The sequence below is a fragment of the Rana temporaria genome, chromosome 7, assembly GCF_905171775.1.
Source record: "Rana temporaria chromosome 7, aRanTem1.1, whole genome shotgun sequence".
NCBI lineage: Eukaryota > Metazoa > Chordata > Amphibia > Anura > Ranidae > Rana > Rana temporaria.
The window spans coordinates 113,511,032-113,530,150 of record NC_053495.1 but is presented as its reverse complement, the minus strand read 5'-3'; the positions used below and the strand labels follow the sequence as shown (position 1 = coordinate 113,530,150).

Here is a 19,119-nt window from a genome sequence, read left to right as displayed (position 1 = left end):
ATAATATCTCATGTAAGAACATGGTAAATTATTGCCAACGATAGACATTAACCACTACAATAAGAAATGAATAATACTTAATCGTGAAAAAAGTGATTATAAAAAGGAAAATTCTAAAGACATTTTTTATAAATATATAAATATCCTTCAAAATTTACACACGTTGTATCTAAAAAAAAAAGAAAAAAAAAAGAAGGGGGGACGTTCAATTACTTCCAGAATGTTTAGAGGCAAGTATCCAACAGGTGGGCCAATTCTCCAAAGCTTCATGTTTGGAGGACAAGAAAAAAAAAATTAAGGATCAAAAACACAAGTAAGGGTTTATCAGTAATTTCCATTCACAATTAACAGAAGTGAAGGATATATTTAGGAATAATCCACCTTGGACGGGTTCCAACATGGTGAGAGAAATATCAAAAAGTGAAACGAGATGGATTTATCTTGCAGATACTCTGACAAAAGGGGTTAAATGTAGAACTGGATCTGAATCGTTTCATCAGTGACTACTAACAGGAATGTTCCGATCCAGTTCATAAACCGTGATGTACTTTTTAGCAGTCTTTTTGCGCTCACCTCATTTCTTCTTTAGAATATTATTATTCGAAGTGAACAGGAGGCGTTGATCATTTTAGATTATTCAAGATGATTTTAAATTTCGAAATGTATTTCACTCTCCTTTTTGCTTAGTTCGATGTTATGTAAATGCAGAAGATGAGCTATTAAAGATGTACATATAGTTTTCTTCACCTATACAAATATTTGTCGCAAGTTTTTTTTATGCATGAAGTAATTGAATGTCCCTTTTTTATGCATTAACTAAAAAATTCTTTAGGTACGTGTGTAAATTTAGAAGGATATTATATATATATTTTTTACATAATTGTCTTTAGAATTTTTCTTTTATAATCACTTTTTTCACGATTAGGTATAATGATGGTAATTGATTTCTAGTTGTAGTTTTAAGTGGTTAATATCTATCGTTAGTGATAATTTAACATGTTCTTGCATGAGATATTATGACAATAAATATGTGCAGAGGTCAACCTTCCGCAATGAGAACTGATGTGGAGCTTTTCAACTTTTGCTTGAGAAGTATAATGGGCTAATTTCCCTGAGTATATAGTTAAGTAGCCAGTATATAATTAAGTAGCCATTCCGTCTAGTCACGCTTATTGAGAAAGATGTAATGACTTAACGCGTCTAAGCGTGAGTGACCAGACGGCTTGATTGAAACGGTCAGCTTCTGACGATCTCCACGCAGATTAGCACTTCTTCGGTTAGTGAGCGAGTATCGTTACAGGCCGTACATGACCTTATTATCATCATCATGAGATGCTAATTTTAAACTTGATGTAAGCATCAAAAAGGTGGCTCTACAAAAAAGCTGCAAAAGGTGGCTCTACAAAAAAGCTGCAAAAGGTGGCTCTACAAAGTATTGACTTTAGGGGGGTGAATAGTTATGCACATTGACTTTTTCTGTTATTTTGTCCTATTTGGCGTTTGTTTCACAATAAAAACAAAAAACACACACCTTCAAAGTTGTGGGCATGTTCTGTAAATTAAATGGTGCAAATCCTCAAACAATTCCAAGTTGTCAGACAACAAAACACGAAAAATGCCAAGGTGTGAATACTTTTGCAAGGCACTGTATGTATGCTGATTAAAGATCCATCATTGTAAAAAGGTGCCTTTATTATATCACTCTGGTGAGTGCGTTTTTTTGGGGGCAGCGTTCCCATGTGGTGCGGTTTTCCATTTGAAATGACATCATATGAATACCTTTTAGGAACACCTTGGGTGCTCTGGACTCGCTCTTCAGAGGGCACATTATCACCACTGGACATGGATGCTTTAATTTAAAGTGCCGCTATCGCTTACAAATTGCATTTATGGATGTCTAGAGCTTTGCGTTTTCATTTACTATAGCAGCTGCTAAACTTAATTACAGTTTTTCCTTCCAGAAGCGCGGGATGAGCTTAATTTGATTTGCTTGGAGGTTTTTAAATTTAATGCACCTGCTCCCCATTCACATCTGAGACCTTGTAACACCAACGAGTCACATGACACTGGGGAAGGAAAAAGGTTAATTGGACATTTTCACTTAGGGGTGTACTCACCTTTGTTGCCAGAAGTTTAGACATTAATGGCTGTGTAATGAGTTATTTTGAGGGGACAGAAAACGTACACTGTTATACAAGCTGTACACCAGCGGAGCCCAACCAGTGGCCCGGGGGCCATATGTGGCCCGCGGAGCCCTCTGATGTGGCCCGTGACCTTCTGCTCTGGGATGACGATATGGAAAGCCACCACATAGGCCTGTCTTGTGCTCCTGTCACAGGCAGAGTGATATCAAATGCACTCTGCCTGGTGCAGAAACAGCCGGCGATAACTGAATGAAATACTGTTTTTAAAAGTAGGTTTACTACTAAAATCGCAGTGTATATATGGGCATATCTGTTATGCAGTGGTTGCTGTGCTGCTTTCACACTGATCTGCAGGTGGAGCACAGTGCACCTGCAGGTTACCTGTACTGAGCCATAGACTTCTGTTATTAGCTGCAGGTTTGGTGAGCTTTCAAAAAGTGCACCACACCTTTAGGATATAATAGAAGTCTATGGCAAAGTGCAGCTACCTCGCAAGAAAGCCACAGGTGCACTGCTCTGTACCCGTGGTGTGGGTAAACTGCAGAGCATCAGTGTGAAAGCAGCCTTAGACCCCTTTCACATGATCAATCCAACGCAATCAGACCATCCATTCAACTCTATGGAATGGCAGATGTAAACAGACTACCTCCAATCCTATCCGCTAAAAAAAGAAAAGAAGGGGATTCATGCCCTTCCATCTGGGCAGATCGGATTGGAGGGCTCATAGAATAGAGTGGGCTGTATCCTTGTCCGCTTTGCATATTGCAGAGTGAACACGGACCTGTCCGCCCGCTTCGCTCATTGTGGCCCGTGACTGATTACCAAGACGCTTAAGTGGCCCTCGCCCTTCAAAAGGTTGGGCACCCCTGCTGTACACCAACTACTTACAAAGTGTAATTTCTTCAGTGTTGTCACATGAAAAGATGTAAAAATATTTACAAAAATGCGAGGGGTGTACTCACTTTTGTGAGATACTGTATTTCCTTTAGTATTACTCTAAGGAGGGTAGAGTTAGAACTTCAGTCAAATTGTCCACATTTGGAAGATTTTTACACCAGTTTGAACATGCCCTATGGCAGCAGATAGTTTCTGCATTCTATGGAGATAATCACAAGGCAATTTACACTGAAGAAATAAGTCAGTAGAAAATGTATAAAAGAAGAATTCAAACGGATCATTCTAACCTGAGGCGTTCACCGATATAGAAGCCCTATAGCTTGGTTAAGAAAGCACCACCTGCAAAGCAAAAGGTTTTATACATACCTGTTCCTTCACATTTTTCTTCAAACTTGGTTCTCCTGCACAGCAATAGCGTCTTTACAATATTGGATGCCGGATTACCAATGTGAGCTGTTCCCTCCTGTCAGGTCATGCTTTACTAGCAGATACACGAGCGCTGAAGGAGTCAGTAGATAGAAACATGGCGTTCAGAGGATGCAGGCATCCAAAGCTTTTAGTAGTATCTAATGTTAAGATTCTTCAGGATGCCATAGGTTTTAACAGTGTAAAGATTGGTCTTTTATTTATGCCTGGTTTATCCTCCGATATCGCTGCAAGTCTTTGTCAGGAAAACAGACTATAAAATGACTGGCATGCAGAGACCACATGATCTTACAAGTCACCAATGAAAATCTACCCGTCAACTGTGTCTCCGCCTTGCCGAACCTCAGTCAGAAAAGATCTTACCCTCACATGCAGAGGGTGCAGGAAATCAACATACCTTCATGTACTGTGCTGATCCCCCACCAGCACTCCCATCCAGTCCATCTCAGGTACTTGTATTTAACATCACGTGATATAGATTAGAAGAGTGCTGGCAAATATCAGTGCGCCAGAAGAGGTAGCAACAATGTGCCAATGCGGCTTCCCTGCATGTGTTGGAAACCACTTCAGCCCTACAGACAAATGACCCCTATCTTCTGCCCTGTTAACCCATGCATGCTGGCATACATACTACTGACCCTTTTATACAGCCCTATATATTACTGATGATGTACTCTGCCTGTCTACATACTATTTACATTGGCCAGAACTCAGACCAGACAGCCAGGCCAAAATTGAGGCCTGAAACTGGTCAAGCAAGTCTGACTGCAGTACCAGTTTTACAGTCTTAACATAATCCTACATCAGACTTAGGTTGGCCAATTACCCTGCAGACAAAAAATGAAAGTAAATGCCAAGTTCATCACTGAAGCCTGAAATGTAGCAAAAGGTTGCAAAGTTCAAGGGGGCTGAATACTTTCACAAGGCACTGTATACTGCAGCAGAGCGCCCCCCCTGCGCTGGATCACGTACATCATCTGGGTAGGGGATGCGCTTACCGCTTGCACTGTGCTGCCACTCACTGTAGCACATGCCGATCAGTGGGTCCCAGGCAAAAGATTTATGGCTGGCACCTGCTGAGTGAATGACACAAGAGAGTTCTGTGTAGGTAAACACAAAGCTCTCTGCTGACAGCAGCAATGTGACTTTTTTTTCCCTCCCTGCAAAGAGTAAAATTCAGCACAATGCTTAGTGAAAACACAGCAAACGTTATAGGCACACAGTTAAGCCTTAGACCCATTTCACACTGAGCCGCCCATAAAAACGCTGCTATTTTTACCGCCGACGCTATGGGAAGATTTGCGGCGCATTTCAGCCACTAGGGGGCACTTTTAACCCCCGCTAGCAGTCGAGAAAGGGTTAAAACCTCGGGCTTTCACACTGGCGTGAATGGTGCAGCTGTTTGAGGGCGGATTACAGGTGCTATTTTAAATGATATAGCGCCTGCAAAACACCCTCAGTGTGAAAGGGGTCCAATATTACCCCTAGAAGTTAACCCCTTTCCAGCCAGTGTTATAAGTACCTTATAGTTAAATAGTGCAGCGCTAAAATGAACAACTAAAAATCTAACCATATTAAAAACAATTAGAAAACAATAATTGCAAAACAAAAAACCATGCAAAACAGACATTATAAAGTAGGGGTGCAACAGATCAAAAAACGTACGGTTCGGATCGTTCCTCGGATCAGAGTCACAGATCGTATCATTTTTTGGATCACCACCATATATAGTCCCCACTGTAATATCCACATCTCCCCCCACTGTAATGTGACATTACAGTGGGGGGGGGGAGGGGGGAGGGGGGATATGTGCACATTACTAAATAACCACATCTCCCCCACTATAATATCCACATCTCCCCCACTGTATAGAAAGATTGTCTGCTCTTACCAGCAGGCGGGTGATGACGTCAGCGCACGCTCTAAGGGAGCTCATCTAGGCCACCTGCCGGGCATACTATGATGGCCGTCGCTCCGGAGCTAGACCGAAGCCGTGGCCTTTCCTAGGAGCTCAATCCGCGGATCGCGTGGTATGCCTATCCGAACAGGTTGACCTGTTCGGATCAATGACGATCCGTTGCACCACTACTATAAAGCAAATAATCTTTGATTAAAATCACATAAAAAAAACAAAAAAAAAACAGTCCTTATGTGAAGGAATTAAGCCAGGAAAGGATGGCCAGAAAATAGATCCCCAAAGCGTGGTCATATGTTTCTCATCTATGAACGTCCATAGAAATGCCTCCACCATAGATAATACAGGCCACTCACCTTGTTCAATGGACGCCTGTTTGCACAGACAGGTTAATTAAGCCTTTGCACACTGGGTGTAATTATATGCCGCTTGCCTCTATGGAGATCCTTTGTAGTTTGGATCGTACTACTTCAGGACAGCCAGCTATATCTTCCAGCTCAATAAGGGATAGCGTTGCACTGTTATAAGTACAGCGACGGCACGGGTGATGTCACAGGCAGTTAGTCAGTCCCCCCCCCCCCCCGTGTGTCAGTTACTGTCAGATTGCCCACCGAACTATCACAGTCCCACTATAAGCCGCTGATCGTCACAAAAAAAAAAAACACAATTTACAGTATATAACACATACACACACCGACAGACACGCATATACATACATACATACATACATACATACACACACACACCATAGTTTGTATACGCTATAACTTTCATGCAAACCAATATACACTTATTGGGCTTTTTTTTTTTTTTTTAACAAAGACATGTAGCAGAATACATTTTTAGCCAAATTTAGGACACATTTTATAGCGAAAAGTAAAAAAAAAAAATATATTTTTTTCATTTTCAGTCTTTTTTTTGTTGCTTGACCGGCAATTGCCAGTTAAAAGAAATGCAGTGCCAAATAGCAAAAAATGCTCTGACATGAAGGGGGGGGGGGGGGTAAAACCTTCTGGAGCTGAAGTGGTTATACAGCAGCATAAGGCTCTGTGGTTTGATCCTGACAAAGGACGGGGTTCTCTGAAACATCGCTCTGCCTCCTGTCAGTGTGCTGCACCAGTTGCGGCTGTAGATGCCACCAACGATCCCTTTACCCAACGGGTCTAGTACCATACATTGCTGCCGTTTGATCGGCAAACTGGACTGTAATCTATGCGCAGCCTTTATCATGTCCTGCCACTCCGGATCCGATTAGTTCCTCTTACTTGCAAGTGTGCTAATTATTAGTCAAATAATGCCATTATGATTTTACTAACTTGTGTGCCCTGCTGCTGTGTTCTCTTAAGTGTCTGCAGGAGTCTGACCTCACATGCGCCAATTCAAGTAAAAGTTGTAGACAGGTACATGCAGTTGGTGAATATATAATAAATCAGCGCCACGGATATGGGATCTAATTAACAGCAGGTATTATATCACAATATATGTGAAAATAAATGTCAAGAGCGAGCTGAAAAAAAACCCCTCAATATGTGCAAAAATATTTGATGAAACCATCAGATTAAAAGCAGAAGTAAACCCATTGATTTGAGAAAAGAAAAAAAAGTTACACTCCCGACACATGCCTGGAATGTAACCGTCACACTGGTTTCCGCTTTCAACCAAGCTGTCAAGCCATCCAATGGCTGGTGTCATAACGAAATCACATGTGCAGCACCATGGCAGTTGAAGAATAAAATCTAAGTTCACCTTCTTTTTCTAAATTCCAGCTCCCCTATGTACCAATATAGCATTAATGTACTACTTTTCCAAAAATAAATCAGCTTTCCATTTATTCTACACACACTTACCTCACCAGCTTTAAAAACACATATCAATTACTTCTGCCCCACTTCCTGGACAGACTTTAGGTCATAACACAGGAAGGAGATGACCAGCTGAGGGTGGATGATGCAGGGTGTGTGTTAATATCAGCTGGTCAACTGCTACCTGTGTCATGACCTAAAGTCTGTCCAGGAAGTAAGGTAGAAGCAATGGATAAGTGTTTTTAACCACTTTAGCCCCAGAAGGATTTGTCCCCTAAGAGCCCTTTTACACTGAGTGCAATAGTAGTAAAGTGCTGTTCGTTTTAGCAGTGCTATTGGGCTGCTAGCGGGGCACTTTAAACCCCCGCTAGCGAATGAAGAAAAGGTTAAAAGTGCCTGTAGAGCCGCTGAAGCGATTTACAAATGCTTCAGCAGCAATGACCATTCATTTCAATGTTTGCAGGATTTTTTTTTTTTTTACGTCCTGCCAACGCAGTGCCCCAGTGTGAAAGCAGTCAGGCTTTCACAGTGGGGTGGCAGGGGAGGCGTTTTTCAGGCGCTTTACAGGCACTGAAAAACACCTCTTAATGACCAGGCCATTTTTTGTGATATGGCACTGCGTCGCTTTAACTGACAATTGCGCGGTCGCGCGACGTTGTTCCCAAACAAAAAAGTAATTTTTTTCCCCATCTCCTTAAACAGATTTATTTTGGTGGTATTTGCTCATATCTGTGATTTTTATTTTTTGGGGCTATAAACAAAAATGTCTTCATTTTAGGCCAATATGTATTCTTATAAAACGTATATTGATTGGTTTGTGCAGAAGTTATCGCATCTACAAAAAAGGGAATAGATTTATGATATTGTCATTATTATATTTGTTACTAGTAATGGCAGCCATCTGCGATTTTTGCCGCAGACAGATCGGACACTTTTGAAACTTTTTTGGGACCGCTGACATTTATACAGAGATCAATGCTTTAATTACTGCACCAATTAATGTATAAATGTCACTGGCAGGGAAGGGGTTAACACTAGGGGCGATCAAAGGGCTAAGTGTGTTCCCTAGGTGCTTTTCTAACTGTGAGGAGGAGCCAGATCGCTTTTCCTACTAGTAGGAACACACGATATGTCTCTCCTCCCCTGCCAGGACAGGGATTTGTGTGTTAACACACACCCCTGTTCTGGCTCTCGTGCCTATGTTTGTAGGTGGCCAGCGGCCCCCGCCAGCCACACACATTGGGTCCCCCACCGCGCCTGCTGTGGCTCTTAAAGCTTAAAGGAGACGGGTGCGGCAATTCACACACGCGTGCCACTCTGTTGCCGTATATTGGCGTGAGCCACTCAGCGAGTGGTTAAACAGCCATGAAGACAGTGAGGCAAGCGTGTAGAATAAATGGAAAATAAGTACATTAACCACTTAAGACCCGGACCAAAATGCAGGTAAAGGACCAGGCCCCTTTTTGCGATTTGGCACTGCGTCGCTTTAACAGACAATTGCGCGGTCGTGCGACATGGCTCCCAAACAAAATTGGCGTCTTATTTCCCCACAAATAGAGCTTTCTTTTGTTGGTATTTGATCACCTCTGCGGTTTTTATTTTTTGCGCTATAAACAAAAAGAGCGACAATTTAAAAAAAATGCAATATTTTTTACTATTTGCTATAATAAATATCCCCCAAAAATATATAAAACAAAACGTTTTTTTCCCTCAGTTTAGGCCGATACGTATTCTTCTACATATTTTTGGTAAAAAAAAAATTGCAATAAGCGTTTATCGATTGGTTTGCACAAAATTTATAGCATTTACAAAATAGGGGATAGTTTTATTGCATTTTTATTAATATTTTTTTTTTTACTACTAATGGCGGTGATCAGCGTTTTTTTTCGTGACTGCGACATTATGGCGGACACATCGGACAATTTTGACACATTTTTGGGACCATTGTCATTTTCACAGCAAAAAGTGCTATAAAAATGCATTGTTTACTGTGAAAATTACAAGTGCAGTTTAGGAGTTAACCACTAGGGGGCACTGTAGGGGTTAAGTGTGACCTCATATGTGTTTCTAACTGTAGGGGGCAGGGCTAGACTGACGTCAGTGATCGTGTTTCCCTATATCAGGGAACAGACGATCACTGACATTGCCACAATGAAGAACGGGGAAGGTGTGTTTACACACACCTCTCCCTATTCTTCAGCTCCTGTGACCAGCCCCAGAGTTTCGGACCGGGTTGCCGGTGGCGCACTCGCGACTCCACGGCTGGGCCTTAAAGAAACAAGTACAGGTACGCAGGGCTATTTTTCTCAGACAATAGGTGTAGGAACTCCCCCTTTCCGAGTCACCCCGTTTCTCCGCACCTTACCCACCTCCCAGTACCGCCCCTTTTAGACAATATAGAACCAAGTATCATTTTGTGGTGCTAAGTAATTTATATGGAATTTGGTAAGAATATCAAGAAAAGCAGTAAAATAGATCCTCTGCAGCCAGCAACAATAGATTCCCCTAACAACAATGGACCACCCACAACAAAATGTCCCGCCAGCAACAATAGACTCACTGCAGTATCAACAGATCTCCGTACAGCCAGCATTAATAGACTCTCTGGCTGCCATCAACAATAGACCCCTCCCCCAACAGTATATCTCTTTCAGCAACAACTGAGCCACCCAGCAACATAAGACCCCCCTTAGAAACAATAAGTCCCCCACCAGCAACAATAGACCCCCCTGCAAAAATAGATCCACAGCAGTGAGCATCAATACCCTGCAGCATCCCTTGCCATTACATAGTCAGTTCAGAAGGTGCCGGAACTGCGTTCCCTCGCGTTCCTGCAGGTACGTACTTGTGCCCAGCCGTGCCATTCTGCCGACGTATATCGGCGTGAAGGGGTCCTTAAGTGGTAAAAGAGGTTGTAAACCCTCAAGGTTTTTCACATTAACGCATTTGATGCATTAAAGGTGAAAAACCTAATGTGCTGCAGCTGCCCCCCAGACCCCCCCCCTTATCTTAACTGAACCCTGTCTTTCCAGTGACAAGCACACCAGCTCCAGCCAGTGTCTCGGTCCCGACTGGATAGATTGATAGCAGCGGGAGTCAATGGCTGTACTGCTGTCAATCAAATCCAATGCTGCGGGAGCTGGAGGTGGGGCAGAGTCCTGCTGCCTGTGTCAATAGATGCAGCAGCAGGACACACTAGAAGAGGAGCCAGGAGTGCCACTCAGGGGGATCAGGGCAACTCTGCAAAACCAACCGAGGAGGGACATATGATTTTTTTTAAACAAAGCTTTAGATATCCTTTAATGCTATATTGGTACATAGGGGAGCTGGAAACGAGAATCAATAAAATAAGTGATTGCTTTAAAATGTGTGTAAAAATTCCCCAAGACATCTATACTTATGAACGGACCTTCAATCATAAAGTGTAAGATACAATGTTCAATAAGAGCAATAACTACAAAGTGCAAATGTGCAAGTAGAAAAAAAACAAAAAACCCTCCCATAAACAAAAAAACCCAGATATTTTACTGTGAAGTGACTCAATACACGTGCAGATAAAAAGATCCTAAGATGAATTTGGAGCAGGTTATGCATTCCTGAAACGCTCAGGTGGAAAACCACTTCCTGCCCGGTCTACAGCAAAATGACAGCCGGGCGGTGGTTAAGTTATCCTGACTGAACGTCATATGACATCTTTCAGAATAACTGCCGGCGCGCAGCGATCGGTGGCGCGTGTATCAGTGTGACACACCGCATCACCGATCTCGGTAAAGAGCCTCTGACGGAGGCTCTTTACCACATAATCGGCAGTGTCCAATCGCGGCTGATCAAGGTGTAAACAGGAAGAGCCGTTTATCTGTTTTTCCTCACTCGCGTCTGACAGACGCAAGTAGAGGAGAGCCGATCGGCAGCTCCCCTGACAGGGGGGGGGGCCTGCACTGAAAGTTTATCAGCACAGCTCCCCTGACAGGGGGGGTCTGCACTGAAAGTTTATCAGCGCAGCTCTCCTGACAGGGGGGGTCTGCACTGAAAGTTTATCAGCGCATCTCCCCCGGAAATGCCCACACTGGACAACCAGGGATGCCACCAGGGATAGTCACAATGGATGGATGCCACCCATGGCCACCAGGGATGCCAGTAAGTGCCCAAAAGATGCCAGCAAGTACCCACACATCTTGCCAGTCAGTGCCCATGATTATTGCCTGCCAGATGTCTCCTTATCAATGATGCCCAGCAGTGCCATCCATCAGTGTTCATCCGTGCCACCCATAAGTACCCATTAGTGCAGCCTTTTCACTGCCCATCAGTGTCACCTATGAGTGCCCGGTGCCACCTCATCGGTGCCCACCAGTGAAGGAGAAACTTACTTATTTTAAGAAATTGTATAACAGAAACAAAGAAAAACTTTTTTGCGCAAAAAATAAAAACCCAAGTAGTGATCAAATATCACCAAAAGAAAGCTCTATTTGTGGGAACAAAATGATAAAAATGTTGTTTGAGTACAGTGTAGCATAACCGCGCAATTGTCATTCAAAGTGCGACAGCGCTGAAAGATGAAAATTGGCCTGTAAGGTGTGCAAGTGCCTGGTATTGAAGTGGTTAAATAAAATTGCATACAACTATAAACAATTCTGCAGCAGATTGTTCATATGTCACTTGTGATGAATGGTTTGCTATGGCATGGAGTACACAGGACAGTCAGTCCCCTCAGGACATTGCTTGTAGTGGAAGAAAGGTAAGTTACTATGGACTGTCTGCAGACCTCTCATGTCACCTCCCTCTGGGATATAAAAAGCTCTCCAAGTCCTGAGGAATAGCAGAACACTATGGAGCGATACTGCAGTCTGAGGAGAATGTTACAGGCCGCTACATCACCACACAACATACTTACTCCGCCACACGGTCTCCTTCAGTCCCCTCTCCGACATATTAGCTGCCACAAGAAACCAACTTCTCACAAACAACTTCCCTTTCAAAACCGCTCGTTAGGCCTTTCGGAACTAATATGACAGCCATTCACGTCACGCCTCTGCATCTAACGCACTAGAAAGGAAGTACAGGCATTTCTGTCGCCTAAGCGGTCTTCGACAAAATGGCCGCTGCGAGCTCAGTATACCAACTCATAGAGGGAATGATTTCCAGGAAGTGTCATTTCCACTCACTGTGAGTGAGGAAGGAGGAATATCATTGCCAGACACACCCTGTAGTAAGCAAACTGGTGTTTGGAATGTTTTGTTTAACCACTTCAGCTTCGGAGGGTTTTACCCCATTCATCACCAGGCCATTTTTTTTGCTATTTTTACTTGTAATTTACTGGTCATACAATGCTGTACCCAAACAAAATGTATATTATTTTTTTTCACACAAATAGAGCTCATTTAGTGATTGATCACCACTGGATTTCTTAATTATTATTATTATTTTTGCAATATAAATGAAAAAACAAAACAAAAAAAAAAAGACAATTTATTTTACTTTCTGCTATAAAACATATTCAATAAAAAAATAATATTCTTTATAAATTTTGGCCAAAATGCTACATGTCTTTGATAAAAGAAAAAAATCCTAATAAGTGTATATTGATTGGCTTGCGTGAAAGTTATAGGGGCAGATCCACGTAGCGTGGCGCATATATCCGCCGGGCGTAGCGTATCTAAGATACACTACGCCGCCGTAACTTATTTTTTTTTTCCGAATCCTCAAAGAATTTGCGACGTAAGTTACGGCGGCGTAGTGTAAGGGCGCGGAAATCAAATGGATGTGATGGGGGCGTGTTTTATGTAAATACGTCGTGACCCGACGTAAACAACGTTTTTTTTAACGGCGCATGCACCGTCAGTGGGGGTATCCCAGTGCGCATGCTCGAAATTAAACCGGAACAAGCCAAAGCTTACGACGGTGACGTCATTCTACGCAAATCCCTATTCGCGAACGACTTACACAAACAACGTAAAAAATTCAAAATTTTGTGGATCGCCGTAACTAGCTAATTTGCATACTCAACGCAGAATTAGACGGAAACGCCACCTAGCGCCCGGCGAAAAAAATGCATCTACGATCCGACGGCGTACTAAGACGTACGCCGGTCGGATCGATCCCAGATGCAGTCGTATCTTGTTTTGTAGATACAAAACAAAGATACGACGCGGGAACTTTAAAATTACGCGGCGTATCAATAGATACGCCGCGTAATTCTTTTGTGGATCTGCCCCATAGTGTCTACAAACTATGGTTTATATACTGGAATTTGTATTTTTTTTATACTAATAATGGCTGCGATCAGCAACTTATAATGGGACTGCGATGGAAAATCTGGCACTAACTGACACTGATATCACCAGTGACACTAATACAGGTATCAGTGCTACTACTACAGTGTATATTCCAGTGTTTCTCAACTCCAGTCCTTAACCAGTTCCCTTCCCGAGCCATAATAATAATATGATGTCGCCAGGAACTGTTCGTCCTTTAGAGTGGACGTCATATGACGTCATGTGCATCATGGCTGCTAGGGCGCGCGTGCCCGTGGCAAAGCTCGCGACCCGGTGCGCATGCCCCGCGGTCGCGATGTCCGCCGGGCACCCGCGATTAAACACACGGATCCACCTCCTGTCAGAGGTGAGGAGACCGCTGTGTGTTCCCAGTACAGAGGAACACAGATTGGTCTCCTCCCCTTGTGAGTCCCCTCCCCTTCAGTAAGAATTACTCTCAGGGAACATATTAACCCCTTCAGCGCCCCCTAGTGTTAACCCCTTCCCTGCCAGTCACATTTACACAGTAATCAGTGCAGTTTCATAGCACCAATCGCTGTATAAATGTGAATGGTCCCAAAAACGTGTCAAAAGTGTCCAATATGTCCGCCGCAATGTCACGGTCACAATAAAAATCGCAGATCATTACTAGTAAAAAATAATAATAAATAAAAATGCCATTAATCTAACCCCTATTTTGTAGACGCTATAACTTTTGCGCAAACCAATCAATATACGCTTATTGCTATTCATTTTTTTACCAAAAATATGTAGAAGAATACGTATCGGTCTAAACTGAGGAAAAAATTGTTTAAAAAAAAAAAATGTTGATATTTATTAAATCAAAAAGTCAAAAATATTGTGTTTTTTCAAAATTGTTGCTCTTCTTTTGTTTACAGCGCAAAAAATAAAAACCGCAGAGATGATCAAATACCACCAAAAGAAAGCTCTATTTGCAGTTGCATGACCGCGCAATTGTCATTCAAAGTGCAACAGCGCTGAAAACTAAAAATTGGTCTGGGCAGGAAGGGGGTAAAAATGCCCTGTATGGAAGCGGTTAAAGGAGTTGTAAAGGATTTTTTTTTTCACCTTAACGCAATCTATGCATTAAGGTGAAAAAACATCTGATAATGCCACCCCCCCAGCCCCTGTTTTACTTACCTGACCCCTCGAAAGTCCCGCGCTCGGTCCCGAGATCCTCTTCGCCGCTCAGCCTGGCCGCTGATTGGCTAGAGCGGATGGATTGAGAGCAGCGCAGCCATTGGCTGGCGCTGCTGTCAATCACATCCAGTGACGCGGCGCGCCGAGGGGCGGGGCTGAGTGATACAGCGAGTGGCTATGGCCGCTCGCTGTATCACAGGAGCGTGCCCGCAAGGACTCATCACCATGCAAGCTCTTTCGCATGAATGTAGTGAGTTCTTGCGGGGAGGAGCCGAGACAGCCGCCGAGGGACCCCAGAAGACGTGGATCGGGGCCACTCTGTGCAAAATGAACTGCACAGTGGAGGTAAGTATAAAGGGGCAAATCCTCAAAAAACCTGCCTAACTTAACTTTTAGCAGTTAAGTTACACTGGCGGAAAATTTCTACCTAAGTGCCCGATCCACAAAGCACTTACCTAGAAATTTTCGGCTGTGTAACTTAAGTGCCTCCGTCGCAAGGCGGTCTTCTCATCCAGGGGGCGATGACAATTTAAATGAGGCGCGCTCCCGCGCCGGACGTTCTGCGCATGCGTGTGACGTCATTTTTCTCGACGGGCTGTGTGGATTGCGACGGGACAATAAAGTTGCGTCGGGAAAAAAAAAAGTTACGCGGCGAAAAATAAAATTTGAAATTTAAAAAAGATAGCGGCGATCGAAAAAAAAGGTATGTTTTTACAAGGTGTTACTAGTTTACACCTTGTAAAAGCATCCCTAATTTTACGCATGCAAAACGTAACTTACGCAGAAAACACAAAGCTAAAAAGCTTTGTGGATCTGCCTAAGTCCTCATTTGCATACGCAAAGCGGCATTTCGACTCGAAATGCCCCCAGCGGCGGATGCGGTACTGCATCTTAAGATCCGACAGTGTAAGTGTCTTACAGATGTCAGATCTTCTGCCTATCTTAGGAAAACTGCTTCTGAGGATCAGTTCCAAAGATAGGCACAGGGATACGCAGGCTGAACAGTAGTTCCGCCTGCGTATCCCTTTTGAGGATTTGGCCCAAAATGGTTTGTTATTTTAAAGGAAAAAAAAATGTATTAACCCTTTAAGGCGCCCCAACAGGTCATATTTTCAGGAAGTGAAACTGATTAAATCACCTGTGCAAAATAATGGAAGGCCTGAAAACATGATCTGTTGGGGCGCCTTGAGGACTGGAGTTGAGAAACACTGCTATATACAGTCACTGTACTAATGACAATTACTGGGATGGGGTTAATATCTCGGGCCATCGTGGGGTTAAATGTGTGCCCAACAATGTGTAATGTGTGTACAGTGGAACCTCGGATTACAAGCATAATCCGTTCCAGGAGTATGCTCGTAATCCAAAGTACTCGCATATCAAAGCGAGTTTCCCCATTGAAGTCAATGGAAACTAAAATAATTAGTTCCGCATTGACTTCAATGGCACGCAATACCACATGCGGCCAGAGGTGGGGGGGCACCGGAGAGCCTTGGAAACGGCCGGAAAGGCCCAAGGACACCTCAGCTGACCTCAGCAAACCTTGGAAAGACTCCATTCCCGAGGTTTGCCAAGGTCAGCCGAGCTGTCCTCGGGCCTTTCCGTGCATTTCCGAACGGCGCCGATCAGCTGCAATCGGCGCCCCCCCCCCAACCTCAGGCCAAACATGTTACTGCACACCGCTTTGGCCTGAATCCTGCTCGTTTTGCTAGACAACACTCGCAAAGCGAGTTAGGATTTTTTTAAAATACAGTGTTTGTATTGCGAAACGCTTGTTAACCGCATTACTCGCAATCCGAGGTTCCACTGTATTATGTGCTGCTTTTACTAACAGGTCTCTTTGTTTCTTATAAGAAACATAAGAAAATAGAGAAATCTTTCCCTTGATTGTCAACACAGGGCTCTGGGCTGTGATTGGACACAGCCGATCATCAGGTCAAAGCCAAGAATCATTGGCTAGGACTTGCTGACACACTCCCACTATGTACAATCCAGGCGAGTGTCGGCGGTGGGGTTGTGTGCCCTAAACCTGGAAGCAGGCAGCAACATACGGGTACATCGCTTTGCCTGCATGGTCCGCCTGTCCACAGTACATTGTAGGCAGTAGTTAACGAGTTCCAGTCTCTGGCAATTCTGAAATTTTTCACATGGATGTGGAAATCCGCAATTTTTTTGCTAGAAAATAATTTAGAACCCCCAAACTTTATATATTTTCTTTTTTTTAGATTTATATATTTTATGAAAGCAGAGGCCCTGGAGAATAAAAGGGTAGTTGCTGCAATTTGTTATGTAGCAACCGTTTATCAAACACAAATTTTCAGGAAAAAAATCACTTAAAGGAGAACTCCAGCCTGAGATTGTTTGGCTAGGCTTTTTCTCTGGATCACAGAAGTGCAATGTGTTTTGCACTCCTGTGACCCGTTTTCAGCAGAGAGCGGTCTGAAGTCCACTCTCTGCTGATGTCACAGAAATCAGTCCAGGCACTGCGCCATCGTGACAATAAAGTCTGGATCAGCCTCTTAGCAACCCCGCACCTCCACAGCTCAGCACTCCAGTGAGCGTGGGGGGTGGACAGCGGAGGGCAGTCAGCAGTTAGCAGCTCTCTGCTCGGGGAGCTGAGCGAACCAAGCTATTGGCGATGTTCGATTCTTCGATCCTTAGTGCAGAGTAGGGTTGCCACCTGTCAGTGCGGGTTGGGGTTTAAGTCCACCTGAAACCCAGACACAATTTTCAGACAGCTATGTGGCTCAGAATAGGGCTCTATAGGAGGGTGAGGGGGCATTATGCATGCCACATTACTATCCTCTTTGGAGCGCCCAAAGGTGTCCCAGGTCTGTTGCAATCCTATAGTGCAGGGGTCTCCAAACATTCTAACCACTTTAGCCCCAGACCATTTAGCTGGCCAAAGACCAGGGCACTTTTTGCGATTCAGCACTGCGCTTCAACTGACAATTGCGCAGTCGTGCGATGTGGCTCCCAAACAAAGTTTACATCCTTTTTTCCCCACAAATAGAGCTTTCTTTTGGTGGTATTTCATCATCTCTGCGGTTTTTATTTTTTGCGCTATAAACAAGAATAGAGCGACAATTTTGAAAAAAAAAAATTTTTTTGCTTTTGGCTATAATAAATTTCCCCCCAAAATATATAAAAAAAAAATTTTTTTCCTCAGTTTAGGCCGATACATATTCTTCTACATATTTTTGGGGGGAAAAAATGCAATAAGTGCTTATTGATTGGTTTGCGCAAAAGTTATAGCGTCTACAAAATAGAGGATAGTTTTATGGCATTTTTATTAATATTTTTTTTTTACTAGTAATGGCGGCAATCTGCAATTTTAATGGGTACGGTACTGCGACATTATGTCAGACACTTTTGACACATTTTTGGGACCATTGGCATTTTTACAGCGTGCGCACAGAGCAACATCACGTTATATTACGTGATTTTGTGCAGCCGAGCCAACCTGCCGCAGTAAAACTGCGGTTGGCAAACGGTTAAAGAAAGGCCTAGTTTACTGTCCTTCAGACTTTAGGGGGGTCGGACTGTGCCCAGTGGGAGTAAACAATGCCCGATTTTTGGTATTAGGGGGAGAAATAGTTGGTGTTCATGGGAGGAAATGTGCCCGATTTTGTTTGTCGTTAGAAGGAATAATGCCCAATTGATGTCAGCGGAAGGAATATTGCCCCATCGTTGGTGCCAATGGCAGGAATAATCAAGTGCCGGATAAAGGCAAGCAAAGCAGCAGGCAAGCAGTTTGGAGACCCCTGCTATAGTGTATACTAAATATATATTTTGTGCACACAAACACTATATAATACCAAATTATTGTAAAATATAAAAGATGATGTTGGGATGAGTAAAAAAATACAAAACATGTTAAGATTTCAAATTTCTGATGCCTGTGAAATGGCGACAAACGATGGCACCTAAAAATCTCCATAGGCAAAGTTTTAAAAGTCTTTACAAAATACCAGTTTAGCATTAAACTTGAGCTACAATTATTTCTTTCTCTCCAATCTTATTATTTATGTTTTTTTTTTACACTGTTGATTTAAATTGTTTTATTCAACTTTTTTGCTATTAAGATGGATGAACAGCATCCCTTGTGGTAGCAAAGGCAGTGACAGATTCTCTTTTTTTTTTAGATTAGACCCCTGACCACTCTCCTTCCTTTCAAGGCAGCCAATCAAACTGAGATTGATTTTATTGGCTGCCTGTTTGTATTGTTGAAAATAAATGGCACCCACACACATCTAAAGAGAGCAGCACGTTCCCATGTGTGGCAGTAATCAAGTATAGAAATTACTGTTTCTCCCACAGCAAGTTTTGTGAATAGCCCCTTATGCAGAACTCCAGACTAATGCCGCGTACACACGATCGGTCCATCCGATGAGAACAGACCGATGGACCGTTTTCATCGGTTAACCGACTGATGGTCCGTCGCGCCTACACAACATCGGTTAAAAAAACGATCGTGTCAGAACGCGGTGACGTAAAACACAACGACGTGCTGAAAAAAATGA

At 43.2% G+C, this 19,119-nt stretch overlaps 1 protein-coding gene across 1 annotated transcript in view; it reads right to left on the bottom strand.

Moving 5' to 3' along the window:
* The window catches only part of STXBP3 (syntaxin binding protein 3), a 73,990-nt gene extending 61,748 nt beyond the window's left edge, over positions 1-12,242 (bottom strand). The window contains exon 1 of the mRNA XM_040359845.1: positions 12,076-12,242. Coding sequence (XP_040215779.1) covers positions 12,076-12,112 — 37 coding nt within the window. The 5' untranslated portion in view covers positions 12,113-12,242. The remainder of the gene's footprint in view (positions 1-12,075) is intronic.
* Positions 12,243-19,119: the final 6,877 nt, after the last annotated feature.